Consider the following 21,896-nt stretch of genomic DNA (forward strand, 5'->3'; position numbering starts at 1 on the left):
CCGCCTTTTATTGAAAATACTTCACGAGCGGATGCAGACATGTGGCACGGGGGTTTATTAATAACTGCAAATAATTCCAGAGTTGAGGGTTTGATTTCCGATCATAGGCCGCTGTGATTTTGTTTTCCACGCTGAATAAAACAAACTCCAACGGCATTTTGACAACATTTCTAACAGCCAAATGAACATCAGTTTATAATCCCTGACACTTTTAATCTCGTTACTATCAAGGAGAACATTAGAAACGTTTATTTTGCTGTAAAAAAAAAACAAACCTTGTAACCATGTTTGAATGAACTAATTCTTCATTTTTTACTTCATAGCACCTCCAATACCTCTAATACTGTTGATTCTAAATCAGGAATGGTGAACTAACTTTGTAACCGACACAGAAAAGTAAATAAACTGCCTCTGTTTCCGCACCATTAGAATCTGGGGTGCTGTAAAGGACACATGGCGGCTCACAGCGTAGACTGACTCATCTTTTTCCTTTCTCTTAGCCACTGATGGGAAGACTATAACAGGAGGAACGGAGCAAGCAAACTCATTTCAGAACACGTCCTTTCCCTTTTTCTTTCTTTTTTTCCTTCACGTGTGACTGATTAGAGAAGTAACGTCAAACAGTGTCCCTGCACTCTGTGGGGGTGTAGAAAACCCACTTTGTTCCTGCGGTGACCTTCGCTGTTCGCCGCTGTGGGCTGCTTGTTCCATTTTACTTTTTTTTTTTAAAGCTCTCATAATTGCTTATCGTCGTCCTCAGTGAGGATACTTCGTGGGTCACTAAAGCCAGTGCCCTTTAAAATACAAGAACAGTTTCATTTCTGCAAAGCCCTTCACCACAAGTAGCCATTCCATCTGCACTTTAACCTTTAACCTTACATTAGTATTTATAATATTAACCAGATCAGGACAAAGAGTCATGTAAACGTCGTTTTCTGAAATAACTTCATGTGAAAAAGGTCATTTGCAGATAAACAACATTAGCAGCTCATGTGAACATCAGACTCGAGACGACTTATTCAGAACAAGGTCAGTTGTCCAGCGACTAGTGTATGTGTAAGTGTAAGAGGGAAAAGAGAGTTAAAAGGCTGATGTAAGTATGCAGCACAAAAGTTACTCAGGCAGAAGGAAAGAAAAGGAAATCCTCCTACCCACACATTTACTTTCACCAAACTGGAAATGTGGGGGAAATGTCACTGAACAAATGAACAATTGTGAGAATGAGCATATTATTTGCACTCATCTAACTTCTCACTCTGAACAGGGATGAGTTAGTTATTAGTTATAATGTGGGATTCAACAGGCATGGTTCAGCAGCGGGTCAATCCCGTAACGTAATCCATGTTTCACATCCTCACTTGATGCCAGTGAAATAAAAATATAATTGTTTATAATTGTTTATTGCTATAGTGGAAATATTACAGTGGCGTGACCTGCTATTTTGTATATCATTGGAGACACATACAGCCTTTTCTATTAAAAAACAACACAGTAAAACTCCTGAATAATATCAGTATAATTTGCACACAGTGATTTGGACACTTGCAAGGTCATTTAGTGTTTAAACTGCTGCACAAGCTCTGACGTCAACACAATAATGTCACTGTGTCATTGTGCCAGCAGAGGGGGTGGGGGGAGTGAAAGAGGAAGCCCCCTTTTCACGCTCTCGCTCATGTTTGTTGTCACTTTTTCCTCAAAACAATCAAGTGAATTATTTGTGAACTGAAACATAAAGTAGTTATAAAGAACTAAAAGTCAAGAGGACATTTCATATCCTGCAGTAATGTCAGATATGGAAAACAATAAATACGTGTGTGAAAGTTGCATGTTATATAAATGATTCCATGCAAATGCAACATATAATAATAATAATAATAATAACATTATTTTTAAATATAGACACAAAAAAATGTGCCACTGTTTATGCCTCATGAAACATGTAGAAGTAGTACTGTCTGAGAAAGTAGAGTCTTTCTTAGACAGTTTATCAAAACGTTTCCATCCATCCATCCATCATCTACCACTTTATCCTCCACCAGAGGGTCGCGGGGGGTGATGTGCCAATCTCAGCTACATCGGGCGATAGGCAGGGTACACCCTGGACAGTTCACCAGTCCATCGCAGGGCCACACACAGATAGAGACAAACAACCATTCACTCTCACACTCACTCCTATGGTCAATTTAGGGTGTTCAATTTACCTAATCCCCACATTGCCAGTTTTTGGACTGTGGGAGGAAGCGGGAGAACCCGGAGAAAACCCACGCACACACAGGGAGAACTACACCACCGTGTGGCCTATCAAAACGTTTCCTTTAGCAAATTTCATTCTTGATTGTGATCAAAAATAATAATTTGCTGGCATATGTGGTGTAAAACAGAGGTATCAAAATCCACTATGATCTCATACCATATATATGCAATATACAGTACAATAATATACTCTTTTATATATATATGTATATTTTTTCAATTTGAATTATTATTAGTGGAGTGTGTATATAATTCCATATCATAACAAACACTTTTACTTTGAAATTCTGTGTATTATCCTCATAAATATAATTATCATGATGAAATATCGCGATATGACCCGCATCCTATCACATGACCGCGGCCGGGGATTTAGGTCACAGTTTCTCAAACAGAGTCAGTGGTCGTGTTTTAGTAATTAATCATCTCTGCTCGTTGATTGCGCCAGCGTCAGGCCACGCCCATATTCCAGAAGTTTCTCAGCTTCTCCGCCAAGCAATCGTCAAAACTAGCTAAAGGTAATAAAAATGTCTTTGTTGGTGAGATTTTACGTTTTTAATAACATTAAATAAATTGTAGAGGTGAATTTGAACAGGATAATTTGTTTCCTTCAAACGCTAAGTCAGTTAACACGGTATATTCTCAGTTTGTCACGTACCCCCTGATAGCATCTGCTACTCGGCTAGCTATTTGCTACAGGTAGCTAATATAAATGCTACCTCCATGACATCTGTAAGCTCCAGATTGTTTTCATTCTCTTTTCATTTTTAAATATCAGTTATCCTTCATGTTCATTAAAAAGGCTGCACTTTTGTGCTCAATGCACTATTTTATTTCAGTCTTTTCAATTAAGGTGTGGTAAATAACAGTATTTTTGTATAGATCAATGTAGTTTTTAGGCACCAGGTTTTATTTTTCTAACTGCTAAATATGGAAAAGAAAAGTTAATTTAACGTTTGCTGCCTTTGAGATAGGGATAGGGTTTAGTAAGTTGACTATCCTTCTTCAGATATGATATACAATTCGTATGTATTAAACACTGCAACTCTTAAAAAGCCTTTAGAAAGTCAATAATATTAATAACTATTGCCTTTAGTTAGGGATGTTATGTTCATTGCTTTATGGAAGTGGTTGGTAACTGTAATGAAATGTTTCCAGTAAATCTGGAGGGATGTTTACAGCTGGCAGTTCATTTCGAGGTTCCAGAGGAGCCTGTTCTGCCCAAAATCTCATGAAGAACTTGCCTGTGAGGGAACATTTGTCCTCCTCACCGTTGCCAACCTCCAATGGTAGTTGCATTCATCTTTGTGTGATTTCATTTTTGTCTCTGTTGGTGTAAATAAGTGTCTCCCTTCCTAAACATTTTCTTCTTTCTCCAATATAGCATATGCTTCAAAGACAATGGTGTCACCTAAAGAACTGATCGACAGATACAAGCAAGGTGAAGTTCACGCTGTGTCTTTGCTCCATCTGCTGGCCCAAGCTTTTCAGTTCCACATGGAGATGAAGGAGACGGTGACCTCAGGTAAAACACCTCAGTTGATTTTTGGCTTACTTATATATAAATATTTTCTGACCTTTTTTGCTCCATATAACATAGAAATCAATAAAACTTAATAGCTTCGGTTTGTTAACAAGACAAGATATTCGACAACATCACTTCAAGTTTAGGGAGATATTTTACTGACAAAATAAGTAATCAACTGGTTAATTGTTTATGTGAATAATCTTTAGTTGCAGCTCTACTCTTTGTTTCTCTATGCGGTCAAATACAGTTCAGTAATTACCACACTGTTTGTATCTGGAAGCTTGTTGTTTGGTTTTACTTGATAATTTATGCTAAGCTTTTACATGCTGCCTATTTTCAAATGATTCCTGATCACTTCTGAAATGTAATTATGACAATCATTCATTCATTTTTTCTTTTTTTCTCATGTTTCTTTGCTCCTGTTTTCTCAGAACACCTACCAGGCCTCTACTTTGCCTTCTGTGTGGTGATTGATGGATTTGAATACAAGACTGGCATAGGAAAAACCAAAAAGGATGCTAAACTGAGTGCAGCAGCACTTGCCTTGGAGGACCTGCTGCCCACTTTGAGCCATGGGAAGTATGTCCTCCCTGAGGATTCAGGTTTGTTAGCTTTTTCCTATTTGAAGGTTGAAATAAGTCTTTGTTTATTTTACAGTAGAGTATTTATACCACTATTTGTGTACGTTTTGGTTGGATGATTCCCAAACAAAATCATCCAAATACGATATGCTGTTGGGTTCAAATGCTTTGAAAGGCACTGTTGTCTCAGAATAGTACATACGATTCTGTATATAAATCTTATTTAGGGTAAATGATCTTTGACAATTTTTAGTCGACATGAGAAATATGGTAATGACAGGTGATACACGGTCAGTTTAAGCAGCGACAGTAGGATGCATACAATTGAAAGATGCAAATAGGAATTCTGAATTTCTCTGTCTGTCTTGATGTCTCAGATGTCCCTCCACCCCTTCCAGTTAAAGAGGAGCCCTCCATCTCTGACGTTTACCCTTCTAGACCCAATCCTGGTAACTATGGATTTCAGTACAGTTCTCACACATTGCCATATTGGTGCAATAGCAGCAAATGACACACTAATTATATGGCCAGTGTGTGAGGGTAGCAGAGCTGATCTGCTGTGTCTCACGTGTATGAGACATGCTGGGTGTGTGTCTCCTGCTCATGTGTCATGGAGCTTCTGTACAGCTTTTCCTATGTTTTACATAGGGTTTTCCTTTTGAAAATCATAAAATATACTTTTCATAAATTTTTTGAAACTTCACTTCATCGACATGTCTGTTGTAAGTTCAAAGCCAGCTGAGGATGTTTTTCTTTATCGTCTTTTTGCCCCTTAGAAAGCAGGAACTGCGTCAACCTCCAGATTCCCCTCGCTGTTCGAGATCAGCTCTCCAAACTGATGAACAGTCACCTGGAGTTCTCGGCCTGCGCAGGCACCACAGCGGCGTTCATCCTTCAGACGTGTAAGTGAACTCTCACAAGGAAACAAAGTCAGGCCCCAGTATGCTCTAAACATTGGACAGTAAAATATTATAATATAGTTAATTCTATTTGGTGCAGTCTGGCTGCTAGGTCTTTAAAGCTGTTACCATTGTGAGATGAGATGATTTTTCACAGTTGACTTTTCGTAGCTACGTCCACATTATCAGGCTGAAGTGACTCAGCTATGATTGTTCGGTGGATGTGACAGATCAGATTTTTTTCAACATTATAACATGTGATTCAGTGGAACTGCCATACAAAATTACTTCTGCCATCTATACATGACAGAAGTAACATAGCCCTTAATTTCTTTATTTCAGAAACACTATGTCGTGAATATATGGATGTTGTGGCCGCTCTGCTGACAGTAGACTCTTCTGTGTTTGTGACTCGTTATATTCTATATTCACTACCTTTTTTTTATCTGTACACACCCAGAAAGACCTGGTTTAATCTAATTGAGTTTATGACCACCGTCAGCTCAGCTGGTAGACTGTGGTTTCTTTGGTTTAGTGAAGGTAGATATTGGAGGAATGTACTGGGTATGTTGAACTTGCTTTTATAGTGCAGGTGTTTCCTGTCTTCTCTCATCGGCTTGTTTTAGAGTTATAATACACTGAGACTGTTGGTGTGTGTGGACAGCCTTCTGTAGCCTTCTGACATTTCTAACCTACATTAATATATGTGCACCTAGAGCGTGTCGTGTTTCAATTGGAAGGTTTAGGGACACTTAAGCCAAAGTTGCAGCATGTTAATAGGTATGAAAGGTGTATGATAGAAAATATTACATGATTTTTATTAATGGTTTTCTCCATTTAAATAGAGCAACATTTAAATATGCAACATGTAACACCATGAACTGTAAGGATAAGTAGCAACATTACTCAAACGTCATACCTTTTCCTGTTAGTTTACACTTGTGTAGCCAGCTGCTCTATGTCTAAACCTCTGTCCTCAATCTCCTCTTGCCCTCTAGCCAGCGGATGTGAGGTGGTCGCTCTTGGCACCGGGGACTTCAACATCAAAGAGAGCGCTTCACTGAGTGGACGCCTTGTGCATGATTCACATGCAGTTGTCACTGCGAGGAGGTCTCTAATGAGGTTAGTTGCAAAAATAACTTGTGTGTGTCATTTTCTCCCTCTGAACCCATGATGAAAGTGTCAGTGCAGTCAGAAGTGAAGGTTAAAAATGAGCACAGACAAATACAAGAAGCAATTTCACCTTCTATCAGGGGTAAATGTTTGCAAACGCATTCGTATGTTGACCACAGTAAGCTAGAGTGAGTTTCCTGTTGTTTAGTCAGACAACACTGAGGTGCATTTTGCAGTTTCCCTTTTTAAAATGTTTTATTATTTATACATTTACAAACAAACCAATATTTGCTTTTCATCTGGTGGAGATACGTATCTACTCATGTAATTGTGCGTTGTACAAGCAACAAATGTGAACATAGCTACTATTAAGAACATCCGTAAAGTCACATACACTAGCAATTGTGGTACATGTATGGGTTTTCCATTTTCCCCTTGAGTCACACAATAACTACGTGTCATTTTAAATAATGTGGTTTAGTGTCGTCAGTGAAAAGTAAGAGTCAGTCCTATTTGAGCAATATTAGTAACATAAAAGCCTTTTTGTGCATTTTATTTGTAAGAAGTCTGTCCAATTTTGACAGAATTTCATTATTTTACCGAACCAATGTTGTTTTTTCAGCTTCTGACATAAACACTAAGTGCACAAGTTCCACTGTTTACAAACAAGAGCCATCCTCAAATCTTCAAACTAAGTGTCTAAACTGTCTAAAAAATCATCCATGAAGTGGTAGAGAGTTTACTCTCTTTTTTTCAGCATTGGCTGTAGCCAGGTATTTTTCTTTGTTAATGTTTCTGAATTAAAATCAGCTCAACGTTAGAAGTCTTGCTTCCTGTCACCTAACTGATGCGCGAAGACCTTAAGAATGTATACATTTTGCTACTTTGAAAGCAGTACAAATCTTCTGAGATGAGGTTTAACTTGTTGCACTGGGTTTTTCATGCTGCAGGTCTGTTACATCACATAGGAACATATTTTAAATGTAACATCATAATGAGTTGTTTTTATACTTCAATTGTTAGGTTTCTGTACCGGCACCTGCTGATGTTCTTCAGCAAAACAGCCAATTTGACGGAGAAGTCGGTCTTCCAGCAGAGCAGCAGGAGCAGCAGCAGCAGCAGCCACCTCCTCAGCCTGAAGAGTGGCATCACCCTTCACCTCTATGTCAATCAACTGCCAAAGGGAGCTGCTCAAATTCCCTCCCAGCTGTGAGTTTCAACATTATGTCTCGTCCTTCAGTGCACTCATTGAGTACTGGATATCAAGGATTTAGGCCAAATATTAGGATTAATACTGGAATAATTTTTTTACTCAGCCGTCGTGGTGCCAGTTGTTTGTGAGGTTGCATAAACATTATTGTCTACTGTTGTCAGGCGGCTGAACCCTCTCTCCATGTCGGCACTGCAAGTTATTAATGAAATCAGCCTGCACTTGTCAGTGGAGGGCAAGGTATCGCACAATTACATTCTCTCATCTATAGGATTTTTATTCTCTCATCTATTGGATTTTTATTCTCTCATTTATAGGATTTTTATTGGGGTTGTTGCAGCATGATTCCTAATCAGTATGTTTCTTTTAAAAGGTGTTCTCCGTTTTCTCATCAACATTTGATCAGTCCACCTCCAAAGTGATCAGCATGTCTGCCATAGACAAGGTCACTCAGTGGCAGGTGCTGGGATACCAGGGAGCCCTGCTCAGCCACTTCATTGAGCCCGTCTATATCCAAAGCATCCTCATAGGCAAGTAAACAAGTCATCACAGGATTGTCCGGGATGTCTCTGGTCTGAAAAAATAAATAGAGGCAGAGGTCACACTGACCTTGTCATGTGGTAATTGAGAAAGTGTCGACCAATGTTTCCCAAAAAAATCTTATCTCGCGGCTCAGACTGTTTGATGTCAATTGTACGTTGGGTATTTGATTTGGTATAGAGTACTGCATTAATGTAAATATTTTTAACACTAAACCAGGATAGAGAATCTTATACAATTTGCACAAGGGCTGAAACAATTACTTTACAAAATAAAAGGTCAAATTTTGGTCAAAGTTTTCAGACTAATTTCTTTTGCTCCATATAAGGAAGAAATCATTCAAACTGAATAATTTTGGTATCATTTACAGGTTTAAAACATTTTCTGACATTTCATGGGTCAAACGATTACTCGTTTTTTTGGAGGATTTTTAATGGATTTTGAAAATTGTTGTAGTCGCAGCCCTAATTTACAGCATTATTTCTGTGCACATATCTTAATGAACCGAAATCAAATCGTTAACTGAAGCAAATTGGGACCTTGTGAATCAGAATTGATTCTGGAAATAAACAACAATACTCAGCCCTCTTGAAAATGTGCGACACAAGCAAATTAAACTGTCCTGAGTGGACAATCACAACACTGGACAAATTTGCAGACTCAACTGTTGGTTTAGCTGTTATCTCTTCATGAGTAAAGCAGCAGCAGAAGATGCATCACACACACAAGTAAACAACCTTGTGTGAGTAAGTGATATAAGTTGTGTAACGTGTGTGTGGGCTGGGGATTACTCTAATGTCTTTGAAGCAATAATAACTCATAGGGAACTTTTGAATGAAGTCATCTGTCAGGTTTTTTTTACATGCAGGAATGATATGGCACCAAATTCCCCAACATTAAAATGATCTGATAGGAAAAAAAATATAATATGTGCAAAAAAATGTCCTACTCAAGTTTCCATGTTTGGTTTCATAAAGAGACAAATCATGTTTGATTTTTCCACCTGACTCTTGTCCTTTTGTCTTTTCATTATCAAAATGACTACATGACCCACATTTGCCCATGAGAGAGGGAAACTCCAGAGTTGGTCGTATAGGATGTAAATGTTTGTAAAAAAAACACAAAGTATTAAAAATGACACCAAATGGATAGTGACGGATGCAACTGTATCCTGACAAGTTGTATTTTATATTTTATTTTTATAATGATCTCAGATACAGTCTAACCCAGTGGTGACAATTAATTTTGCATCATAAATATGATTTTTTTTATTGTTGCATATTAAAACAACCACTTATCTTTTGAAATGATCCAATCCAACTTTATTTGTAAACCACTGTAAAACAAACACAGTGGACCAAAGTGCTTTACAGAATAATGGATAAAAGACAGAAGAAGTAAAAGACGGAAAAGCTCACACAAGGCAATAGAGTACATATAAAAAAATGTATTATTACAGCATATTGATATGTAATTCTGAGCTCATAGCGTCCACCGCAACTGTTGCTTTTCCCAAAAAAGTTGGGCTTTTTTTTTTTACTTGACTGGCCCCCGACTGACCAGACGAGACAGTCATTGGCCCACAGGTCATTTGAGTTTGAGACCCCTGGTCTTACCTGCAGTATTTCATGCTGACTAAAGTGTTGCCTGCAGCCCCCCCCCCCCCCCCAATGGTTTTGATGGCAGATAGACCTAGAGTAAATGTTGCTTAATTCTCAGGTTGTGGAAAGAAAATCAAATAATCAAGTATAACCGTATTTGCTGAAATATATACCAACTGATCATCGTTAAATCTTACAGGCGATTCTTGCTGCAGTGACATCCGTGGAATGAAGATGTCGGTGAGCCAGCGTGTGGAAGGCATCACCTCTCAGCTGCCCATGTACTACTGCATGATGAGGCCCCACATTAGCCTTGTGGCGTCTGTGGCTGCCGACACTGCCAACAGTGGCGATTTAACCTACGGTATCAACTGGAGTGAAGGAGACGGCTCACTGGAGGTAGTGGATGGTCTGCTGGGCAAGACCATAGAGGAGTAAGGATGATTATGTTGCTGCAAAGAGGGAGTAAATCATCTTTTCCTCATGTTTTCACTTCATTAATAATAATAATAATAATAATAATAATAATAATAATAATGCTGATGATAATATATTTAGAGAGCACTTTACAAGTTCAACAACCTAGGATAAGGTAAAATCCAGTCAAAAAGTTGTTTTGATTTTGGATTTAAAGAAACCTTCTAACTTCATCCTCTGTATTATTCAATTAAATTTTATTTGTATAGTGCCAAATCATAACATACATTATCTCAAGGCACTGTACATAGACAACATCAAGGAGAGCAGAGAACCCCAACAGTTCACACAATGAGCAAGCACTAGGCATCAGTGGAGAGAAAAAAAAAACTCCCTCTTAATAGGAAGAAATCTCTGACAGAAGAGAGAGAGAGCGCAGATACACAACAACAAGTTACAAGTTTATACAGTCAATGATGATGTGTATGATAGAAAAAGCCTTGAAAATTGGATCTTTATCCTGCAACCTGCAAGATGAGGATACAGAGAGAGAGAGAGGAAAGGAAGGAAAGGCACAAACTAGGGAGAGAAAGAGACCAGGTTAATCACAAAAAAAGTCATATTCATACCCTGAGTGTGAGAGTGAATGTGCGTGCACCACAGTAAATTTTGTCCTCGGGCAGGGTCCTCAGAACCACAAGGCTCTTATTTTGAAATTGCTGATGTTGATTACAGATCAAAATTATGTTTTCTCTCCATGTCAGGTTTTGTCCTCAAACTAAAATGATTCACTTTTAATGATTTATTTGCTATGTGGAGCAGCAAAGAAACCAGGGAACATTCATAGTTAAGAATCTAAAAATGATCAGTGGCCTTGTTTAATTATTTAAAGAAACACCAATGCTGATTAATCGATTATCAGAATATTTGGTGATTCATTTAGTAATTAATTGATACTGTAAATTATTACAGTCTACAAGAGCGGGTAGGAAGTGATATTTATTTTAGTTTTACAGAGGACAACACAAAAGGCGGTAACCGAGAGGGAAACATCTAGAACATGTTTAACGACACCTTTTTTGTCCATTTATGTCACCTCACCAAAAATATTCTTTGATGAATGATAAAGTGGACTGTATCTATTTATCTTGAATTTTGACCAGTAAAAAGGCCTTTGTTGGAGGATCTTAAGGTGGTTTAGGGATAAAAGATCTGTAACGTATACACTCTTGAAGGGATGAAGAGAAATAACATGGCATGATGATAATATATTTTATAAGTGTGTTTATTTACCAGGTCATGCTTCCAAGCAGGAAACTAGCTATTTGTTGTCATCCTTGACTTCACACAAACGACTTTTCAAATTGTCTGTCATCTCTGTGGGGACATGCTCACGTTTCTGCTGTCTCTGCCATGATGTTACATCCAACCCTAACACCAACACCACACCAACTCTCTTTTAATAGGTCACCCTTTAAGAGCGGCTCTTCTCTGGCGAGTCGTCTGTGCAAAGCAGCGATGCTACACCGCTTCAAGCTAGTGGCCAAAGAAGCCCAGAGGCAGGATCTGCTGGCCACAAGCTCTTACAGAGAAGCCAAGGTAACTGCAGCAGCCCACCCTCACTTTAAATGAACTGTTTATTAAGCATCACTTGAATGATAGGATTAATATACAGTAGATTGCAGCACTGATCTACTAAAATTCATGTCACCCTTTCTTAATTGAATAACACATTTAGTGTAATTCCCAATCATCATTTTCCCTAACTCCATCTATGATTGAAATTGTTGGAAATGCCACTTTCTGCGTCATATTTAGTTTTAATTAAACTAATCGTACTGCTTTTGTCACTGAAGAGGATGGCAAAGTCGTACCAGGAGGCAAAGAACGTGCTGAGGGCGTACCTGTCGCAGCAGGGCTTTGGTTCCTGGCTGGTCAAGCTTTCGGTCATTGATAATTTCAGCATGTGAGTAAAGTCACATTTACATTTAGAAGAGAAAAAAAATATGTTCCAACTTTAAAATGTTAAGTTTGCAAGAAGACACTTGTTGTGCTTTTTCAAGGGATTAAACTCAATTCCTGTCCATTTTGATACAGAGCAGTTCTGGTTTCCAAAAGAGGAATAAAAATACAGTAGTTATACGTTTGTGTATAATAAGACAAATTATGTTGGAGCTCTGAACTGGCCTTTATCAGGTTAAAAGTTATGCTTAGTTGAAGTATTCATTTTCATTTTTCTGTATTTGGTGCATTAGTTATGTTCAATGTTGTTACTGTTTATAATAGTCATCTTATAATATTATGTTTAATGAAAATGACTATGACTAACCTACTTTTGAGCAGTGCCCTTGAATATGATATGATAAGTAGCTTATGTTTACATTTGTTTTCATCCAATTCATGTGTTAGATTTAATACGTGATGCTGCTGTGATAAATTTGTGAGGCACTGTGCGAGCATTTAAATAATGATAAATAAATAAATCATTCCAAGCTCAAAATCATGAAGTACAGTACATTTATCAATCAATCTGACTTTATTTATGTAGCACCTTTCACACAAATCAATGCAATTCAAAGTGCTTCACTTGATAAAAACAGACTAAAAACTGATGAATCACTGTGGCGTTGTTTCCATAAGCTACTGCAATGTCACAAGATTTATTTCCATCCAGTGTTACATTCATTTTTCACCAAGATCTTGTATCGATGATGGGAAAGTCGGGCCACTGAGCGAAGCCTTCTCCAGCATATCCCAAAGATTCTCAATGGGGTTAAGGTCTGGACTCTGTGGTGGCCAATCCATGTGTGAAAATGATGTCTCATGCTCCCTGAACCACTCTTTCACTATTTGAGCCTGATGAATGATTGTCATCGTGGAATATGCCCATGTCATCAGGGAAGAAAAAAATGCATTGATGGAATAATCTGGTCTTTCATTATATTCAGGTAGTCAGCTGACCTCATTCTTTGGCTATACCAGGTTGAAATATGAATCATGGTGGCTCTGTGCACCTGGAGAAGCATGGCTGCGTATGTGTGGGTGATCTACTCCAAAATAATCTATTATCACAATCATTAGTTGCCCAACTAACTTCTCACTCCATGTTGTAACTAACTTGTATTTTGCACCTAAGGGCAGAAGTTTCATGATGAACCATGTTCATACATTGTTTTATTTTACTTTAAATGACTAGCTGTTGCTCACAATATTTTCCAGGGGAAAGTCTCATGTGAAGTAGCAGATATCCACTGTAAAGACTCACTGGATCCAGCAAAGATTAGGACCCTCTGTTTGTGCAAACAGTTGATTTGCCTCTCAGTGTTATTACACATACAGGAAATGCCATGGTTTCCTGTGTATGATATTCAGCAGTTGATTTACTTTAAGTGTTGAGCCGTCTTGTGAATGGAGTGATGTGTCTACTACTTCCTACTGCTTTGCCATGTAGAAGGAATTTCCAGTGCATGGAGGGAACTTGAGTCCAAGGATCAAGCTCAGCTTCAGGTTTCATTTTTCATAACTTGTTGCTTTTACGTTATGCAGTGCAGATTGTGACGCAACATCTTGCACAAACTTCTCATAGCACTTTTGCAGTGTTCATAATTTTGTCAGTGTTGGGTAAAAATGCACATTATTTAATTATACCGACATAAGATCATTTCTGATGCATAGGTAATATTCTCTTTAGAGAATTGCATGAGAAATGACTATTCCTGCTGTTGAAGATTATTGTTTTCTTTACTGTGCAAGAATCAAATTAGTTAATTGAAACCCTCCTGTAAAGAGATATTCCCAATTTTTAGTATATGTGTTTTAGATGAGGAAACAAAGTTAACTTGCACCTGTCCATACGATTTGAGTGTCACCATCTTGGCTCTATCTTTTTGTTTTATGTGTAATTAAATGTTCCCTTAATATTAAATGTGTGCTCTATAATCTACAGTATTATTTATCTATGTGAGTATTATTTTATGTTGATGTTTTTCCCCTGCGTTAATAAATCCCTTGTTTTGAGTAATGTAACTAAAATCTACAACTGAAAGTAACTTATTTGGTGACATAAAACAAATGCAGATTTGCTGATGCGCCCTGCCTTTTTTTTTTTTTTCTTTTTTTACCCACTGAGGCGATACTAGATAAACAGGATATGCAACTCTCTTGATGTGGTTAAACAGTGAAAACTCAGAAGCCGTACACGGCACCTCTGCTGTGGTGCTGTGCAGGTAGTGGTGAAATATTTATTGCATGGCTGTAAGTATCATGGCTGGATTAAGACCCCTGTAAGCCCCACAGCGATTGCTTATGAGATCTTCTCTATCGCTAAATATTTCACCTGTGGTGTTGTAGATACTTTTTGTCTAATATTTGTTCAATTAGAGTGCAGCTCCAGATGCATTTTCTGTCCCAGTCTTTTTCCGTTGAGTGGAATGGTTTGGTTCAGTACAGTACGGTTTATATGTTTTGCATTTCCATTAGCAATAGTACCAAAATAACCAGCCCCAACCTTTCCATTATTTGGCACCCTTCCCTTGGGGTACCAGAGTAAAAAGGTACAGTCAGAGAGGAGCTAAACTTGCTCCACCCACTACAGTCAGCTGATTAGGCAACAGAAAAAAAATGACCCGCCCTTGCGATTGGTGTAAATACCCCATGGAAGTCGAGGCAATTCAACGTCTATTCTCACACAAATGAACTGATGGATGTTCTCCATTGTGTTGTCTTTTGTGTTGGGTTTGTTGTCATCACACCGTTACAACATCACGCTATGCAACCTGACCCAGGGCTCTACCATTTCAAACTGTACTGTACCAAAACTAATCGCACCATTATGGAAACATTAGTTTTTACCATTAAACAAAGGAGGAAGGAAAAACAGTTAAAGATAAAAAGCACATTTTGGTGCAAAATTAATATATTAATAAAAACAGACAGAAATAACTCATAACTAAAAATCTCTTTAGACTCATATTTTTAGTCTTAATATTGCCAGTCTTGCTATATGATAATGCATAATTTAAAATGCAAATAAAACGATTAAAAAAAAAAACACTGACCTAAAAACTACTTAATTTCCATTTTCAAATGTTTCAAAATGTTGAATCTTTTGGCACAAGGAGAATATTAATCATGGTAGGTTTTTTCCTTCCCTTTGGCAGTGACTTGATTTTCCAGTATGACTTGATTTTCCATTTAGGCTTCATACAAAAAAAAGTGTATTTGCAATTAGTTCTAAAATTCCTCCTCCTACACAAGCCACAGGCCTATTCCTCTCCCACATTACTTGCGTCACTGTCGGGAAGGAAAAAGCTAGCACTAATACAAAATTCATACATTTGCTATATGAAAAATACGACGAATATGTACATTCTGACAAGACAAACATCACAAAGAACACTTTTGTCAAAGTTTATTATTAAAAATTATTACATTAAACGTTCATGCTCATGGCACCAACATACAGCTTGTTAAATAAACAATAAATATATAAATATAATTAGAGCTGAGTAGAGCTTACATCAAAACATGTTCTCATTTCAAATTGACTGAGAACTTAAAGAAACTTATCACAGCAGTTAAGTATATGAATCAAAACCATAAAAATAGGTCTTAATATTTAGTACAAATAAAACAGACATTCAATATGAATTGTCTTATCTCCATATTGCAGTGACATGGTTATACATGCTAATATTGCAGTGTTCACAATCGTAGGCAGTAGCATCACAAAGATATACATGAGATAATTTCATTCCACTTGTGCAGATGTGGCTCAATCAATGAAATCTTTCACATACATTCTAAAAATGTCATGTCATTTCACACCGTGGTGTACAGATCATCACTTCTCTAGATTTCCTGCAGTGTTTCTCAGTACAGCTGATAATAGAGAAGCAAAGGTCGCTCCTGTTTACTGGACCGAGGTTGCATATTTAAGCTCAAGTAACCATTGCGTTTTGTTCAGAAACTCTCTGAAGGAAGTTTGAGACCATCTCTCACATTCACATTCACCAGGCTTTGTTTGTGCCTAGAGTGAAGACAGTAAATAGATTTAGTTCATTTAATATCACACTTTCTGTTTATGATTAGCAGTAGATTTATTTTTTGGTGCTAAATACTTACCCTGCCTAAAGTCATAAATTCGAAGTATTCAACAGCTTGGTCAATGTATCCAAAGTGGTCGTCGCATTCCTGAGTGACTGTTCCGTTAAGTTCTCTCATCACGCAGTCCAGTGCTGTAGGGATGCACTCTACCTGTGTATGGGGAGCGATAGATGTTTTAGCTTCCTATCACTGCTCTGACTGAGAGGGACTTGTGGCTTTGCACAGAGAAGTCAGCAAATAGACCTGGTAAGCTCACTTCCTGTACTAGAGATCCTTTATATGTGGTTTAGAAAAGCTCAACAAAACCCTGCAGCTTGAGCGTCTCTTATGCTTGGGAGTAGAGCTCTAAAACCAAAAATGTAACCAAAAACATGTACACTATAGACATGTCCTTACCGTCACGTCTGTTGGAGCGTAGAATGTTGAATTTGGCAGCTGCAACAAAAGAAATCATCATTAGTTTTAACAACTGGCAGAAACTTTGGGGAAAACTAGTGAGGCTTGAGATGTTGACATGACTTACACAGGTAACTGCATCCCTCATATTGTCAATATTTGCGTCCGCTCTTGGTAAATATCTTCCTTGAACACAAGTGAAGAAAGTAACAATCCAAATGGAAATCCCAATAAAGTGCTCCATGTTCCACTGGTAGGCTTGTCAGAGTAATAAGGAAGTTGTTTAGTGGAGGTGTTGGTTTGCTTTACTCTCTGAGCTGCATTCAATTTATACAGCTGTGGATGGAAAAGGTGGGCTGAATTAGTTCTATATCACCTAATGCATACAGCGTTGTTTTTCCCTTAGATGACTGTAGGAATTTTTTTTTTTTTCTCTTTTACAGTGCTACTACAACTAGGTAAAATCCCTCAAGTGGCCTATTGTGGCTCATCACCTTCAATCTCTTGTGAAAGTAGGTTGACAGTCACCAGTTTGGTGTAGAGCAGTCATGTCAAAGTCAAATACACGGGGGGCCAAAATAAAAAAAATGGTACAAGTGGAGGGCCGGGCTGGTTCAATGTTTATTAAAACTCGCAATTATTGCACATATTGAACCAATACCAATAACACAGCCTATATTGCACTTAACATTAATCATTAAATTAAGCAAAACATAAATAAAATCAGTTGCAATATTTTCTCAAGACACGCTTTCTCCCCACACAGGCTTTCCTTTTACTTCGGTAAACATGTATTCTGCCTCCCACCTGTCTTGAAACCCCCTGTGTTCAGCGTCTACCTTTCTTTTTAGCCATTTTGGGGGAGAGGTAGATGAAAATTGACGGCGATGTTTAGTCCTTCACTGTAACTGTGCTGCTGCTCATGAAGAGAAGACGCGGGATCGCGCTCGCTTGCGGGCACTCGGTACGCGGCAATGCACTCGCAGTGCATCTTGGGATTTGTAGTATTATGGTGCTGCGGGCACATAATACTGCGGGCCGGTTTTAATAGTAATTAAATATCATCCCGTGGGCCAGAGATAACTCATTCACGGGCCGGATCCGGCCCGCGGGCCTTGACTCTAACATATGTGGTGTAGAGGCTTGACCCCCCACACACCAAATTATTACATACACTATAAATTGTTTTTAACAAACAAACTGAACTGGAACTATATAACCGCTCTTTGCTGTCATTTTTTGTCGCAGGCGTATTACTTCACAGCATTGTCTTTTGTATTTCATTGAACAACCTTCATTTATTGCTTCCGTTTGTCTTCCCACTCAGTCTTTCCACACTGCCTTGTATCTTGCCTCACGTACCGTCATTGAACACAAGGCCCTGTGCCAAATAAGACGCTCACTAACATGTCTGTGCCTGTTAAAGAAATTATGTCGAAATGTGTGCCTGAAAATAAGACATATTTTCTTTGTATCCTGTTTGTGGTGACTTAACAGAATGGGATTTTTTGAGTGCATGACACTTACATAAGCAAACTGGTCTGTTGGTCCAGAGGGTGGATGCAGTGTGACAGGCAGTGAGGAGCCAGGGTGTTGAGTGTTGGTGAGAAGGATTTATTGAGGTGACACATCACAAGTTCAGCAAGTTATAGCAGTGAAAAGGAATCTCCTCCTTTCAGAAATTGTCTACTCCTTGAGAAAAGTGATGTAATATTAATGCTATAATATTTGAGAAGCCCTAGATGGCTCCATGTAAATGTCAAGTACTTTAAGACCTTTACTCAAGTAATATTATCTAGAATATTATCTATATATCTAGTAATATCAAGTAATGTGAATTTCACTTCTACCAAAGTCATTTTCTGGTAAGATACTTGAATTGGTAACAATTGGTGGCGTGAAGAGGATTTTAATCAATACAGTTAAAAGAAAATGCTCCAGAAAATGACCTCCCACCATCCCTTTAAATTTTAATGTTTTCTGGTTTATTTGCTTTAACAAAGAAATCATTAAAACTGAATTGTTCTTTAGTTTGTGGACAAAACAAGACATTTGAGAACATCACCATTTCCAGGTGTGGTATCAAATGCTTCAACGAACCAAACAAGTACTCGATCAATTGAGTAAATGACACTTGACAAAACAAAAATCATGAGTTACAATTGTAATAAATATTTTATTAGCAAAATTGTACACATTGTGTTTACTGTTGCAGTACATCGGTTGGGTATTAAATACATAAATAAATAAATATGTATAAATACAAATAGCTTGAGAACAGTGTTTTCCTATTAATTGATAAATAATAGTGCAGTGTGTTCAGGGAAGAAAAGTTAGAGCCCTAACTGTCTTCTGTTTAATGACATCCCTCATTATCGTTGGCGAGTTGTTGAACAAAAGATTGGAGGTCTTTCACAAAGTTCATAAACTGCTTGCTTTCCCACTTGCACGTGGACGTCGTGGCCTAAGTATGAGAAGAGGAGGCTGGTTTAGTATTCAGTCATGTGTTTGACAGAGGAACTGGGATATACATTATAAGGTTATTTTAAAGTGTTTATACTCACATTGTTTGTTTGTGATTTGTTAATGGCAGGTTCCATCATTTGGGTTAAGTCGTCAATTCGTCCGTTTTGATCTCCGCAGTTGATTGAGGCTTTTTCTAGTCCGTTCATAAAGTTCTGCAGAGCTGTAACATAGCAGGCTTCCTGGCAAATACAAGAGTCAAACAAAATCAGATTCAGTCCATGCCCTGATTCACTTTTAAAGCTGATAAGCATCATTTAATTAATTATTACAATAAGGAAAACTCTTGGGGAGCTTCCTGTTTATTGCTGTCATTATCATTCTCCTCCCCTTTTCCTACACTTCACTGACATCTTTGTGGAGTTTTGATTTCTGATTGGATAAAGGTTTGTGGGAAACTCAAGGTTCCTCCTTCACCCCTTTGAGTGAGAGACCAATTTTAACTCCATTATTTCACTGACAACAGCCTTAAGCTGAACCCGATATAAAAATCACATTTGGGTAGTCTTTCCTCAAGCAAACGCTTCAAAAATAAATCAGCTGGAACTGGAAAAACGATTGGTGGAGAAACTGTAGAACCTGTAGAGCTGATATAGTTGCTGTAGTCTGCAAAAGCAACATTCAGATTATTCTCAAACTATTCTTACCTCTACTTCTGTTGGAGAAGTGAAGCTCACATTCTGTCCCTGCAACAAATTGGTGGAAAAAAATGATCAGATTACAGCTCACAACACATTCTTTATTATAGCAAACACATTTCATTGGAAAAAGCTAAAATGTCTGAAGAGCTATTTTACTTACACATGAGACTTCTTCAAGCAGTGAGGAATAGTCCAGTACCTCAGAGATAGGGAGGCACATTTTTTTAGCATTATTTTCTTTGGGGATAGGTGTTGTGTCAAGACACCCGACGAGAAGAAACATCCAGAGAGCGATTCTGAAGCAGTGCTGCATTGTAAAGCTTGACTGACACTTCCTGTGAGAGACGTGAAGTTGTGATTATCAGTGGCTTGTGGTGCCCTTGGGTTGTTTGCAATTTATAGTGTGTAACTGAGTGGGATGATAAAGGTGTGTTCTCTCTATTAATCATGATGCTTTTTTGATGCTTTTTTTCCTCCCATCAGCTGAATGGAGAAAACCCCAAATCAGGTGGGCACTGAAAATGTTGTGGGGGTTTTTGTTTGTTTTTTTTATTGCCACTTTTAATGCCACAATTGTTCAGCTATCCTATTTTCACTAAAAATTAGAGAAACAAAATGTTTCCATTTGTTTGTTCGGCACCACTTATGTAGAAATATTACTTATTATTACTCTATTGGATGCATTGTTTGTTTATTTAGTGAGAAGTTGAGCTTAACCACAGATAATGACAGATGTCATTCTCATAATTTTTAGAGCATGGATACCCGACCTGGGCGGAACCAGTTGGGTCGGGTTTGGTTAAAAAAAACAAAAGCAGATATGATTGTTGTCACTTTTTAAAGCACAATTATGCAGGATTTTGACCCACATTTAACAGCTTTGTAATCATTGTGATGGTTTAATGTCTTGTTGCCAGGGAGATTGGCGGCTTGTCTCCACTCCCCCTACTGTCTCTTAGCAGAAAAGCAACTTTACAATGTCAGGATCACCATGCTCTTACCAGGTACGTCTATAAGATTAAGGCAGTGATGGCGTTATTTTAGACATTCGCCAGTTCCTTTGAAAACAAATGCACATGGCCAGGAGGGTTCAGTGGTGAGTTTTTACAAATGTGAGGATAAAGCAGTAGACAATGAATGGCTATTTACAGTGGTGTCGTGTTGGCGCACTCCGTAAAATGCAAAAAAACGACCAGACTAAAAATGACCTGTAATTTGTCACAGACCATATCGACGTAAAATAATATAATGTCCACAAGGAGAGTTTACAGCTTTACTGCAGTTCCTTGTCATTTCTGTGAGTTTAAATCATTTACTTTGAACATACACAGCCTGGCCAAAAAAAAAGTTGCCACCTGGATTTAACTAAGCAAACAGGTAAGGGGTTTGCTGCAGTTGGTCAGGTCTAGGTTCAGCAACATTATGTGCCCAAAGAATGAGGTCAGCTGACTACCTGAATATAATGAATGACCAGATTATTCCATCAATGCATTTTTTTTCACATGGATTGGCCTCCACAGAGTCCAGACCTTAACCCCATTGAGAATCTTTGGGATATGCTGGAGAAGGCTTCGCTCAGTGGCCCGACTCTCCCATCATCGATACAAGATCTTGGTGAAAAATGAATGTAACACTGGATGGAAATAAATCTTGTGACATTGCAGTAGCTTATGGAAACAATGCCACAGTAAATGAGTGCCGTAATCGAAGCTACAGTAAAGGCGCTCCAATCATGTGATCCTTTGTTTTAGGTGGCGACTTTTTTTTGGCCAGGCAGTGTATATTGCATTTATATCAAGTATTGCAGTTACTTAGGTCGGGATAATCATGACATCAATTTTTGCACATCTGCCTGTGATAGAGGTGTGTTTAGGGGTTTGAGCTTGTGGCTTGGGACAGTAGGTGAAAACAGACAGAGGAGGACATTAGTGCTCATTCAACCAGTTGAAATGAAGGAAGGGTGTTTCTTAACACCCACACACTTATGGGGTTTCCCCATACGTGTGTTGTGTGTTGGTGTTATCCCAATGAAATGTTTTTTTTTTTTGTTTTTTTCTTTTTACACCTTTTCACTTCGGACACTGTCATC

General features: G+C 38.1%; 1 protein-coding gene across 2 annotated transcripts in view; it reads left to right on the plus strand.

Moving 5' to 3' along the window:
• Window positions 1–2,679: 2,679 nt before the first annotated feature.
• adad1 (adenosine deaminase domain containing 1 (testis-specific)) overlaps window positions 2,680–21,896 on the plus strand; it is a 36,924-nt gene continuing 17,707 nt past the window's right edge. Inside the window, exons 1-13 of one of the 2 annotated variants that reach the window (XM_058649039.1) lie at window positions 2,680–2,771; window positions 3,412–3,542; window positions 3,638–3,778; window positions 4,213–4,383; window positions 4,740–4,811; window positions 5,139–5,264; window positions 6,260–6,383; window positions 7,398–7,583; window positions 7,749–7,824; window positions 7,958–8,114; window positions 9,925–10,159; window positions 11,609–11,741; window positions 11,999–12,108. In XM_058649039.1, coding sequence (XP_058505022.1) covers window positions 3,425–3,542; window positions 3,638–3,778; window positions 4,213–4,383; window positions 4,740–4,811; window positions 5,139–5,264; window positions 6,260–6,383; window positions 7,398–7,583; window positions 7,749–7,824; window positions 7,958–8,114; window positions 9,925–10,159; window positions 11,609–11,741; window positions 11,999–12,108 — 1,649 coding nt within the window. In that variant the 5' untranslated portion in view covers window positions 2,680–2,771; window positions 3,412–3,424. Of the gene's footprint in view, window positions 2,772–3,411; window positions 3,543–3,637; window positions 3,779–4,212; window positions 4,384–4,739; window positions 4,812–5,138; window positions 5,265–6,259; window positions 6,384–7,397; window positions 7,584–7,748; window positions 7,825–7,957; window positions 8,115–9,924; window positions 10,160–11,608; window positions 11,742–11,998; window positions 12,643–21,896 lie in introns of those variants that run through there. The other variant, XM_058649040.1, reaches the window with a different exon arrangement.

The sequence above is a fragment of the Solea solea genome, chromosome 14 (assembly GCF_958295425.1).
Source record: "Solea solea chromosome 14, fSolSol10.1, whole genome shotgun sequence".
Lineage (NCBI taxonomy): Eukaryota > Metazoa > Chordata > Actinopteri > Pleuronectiformes > Soleidae > Solea > Solea solea.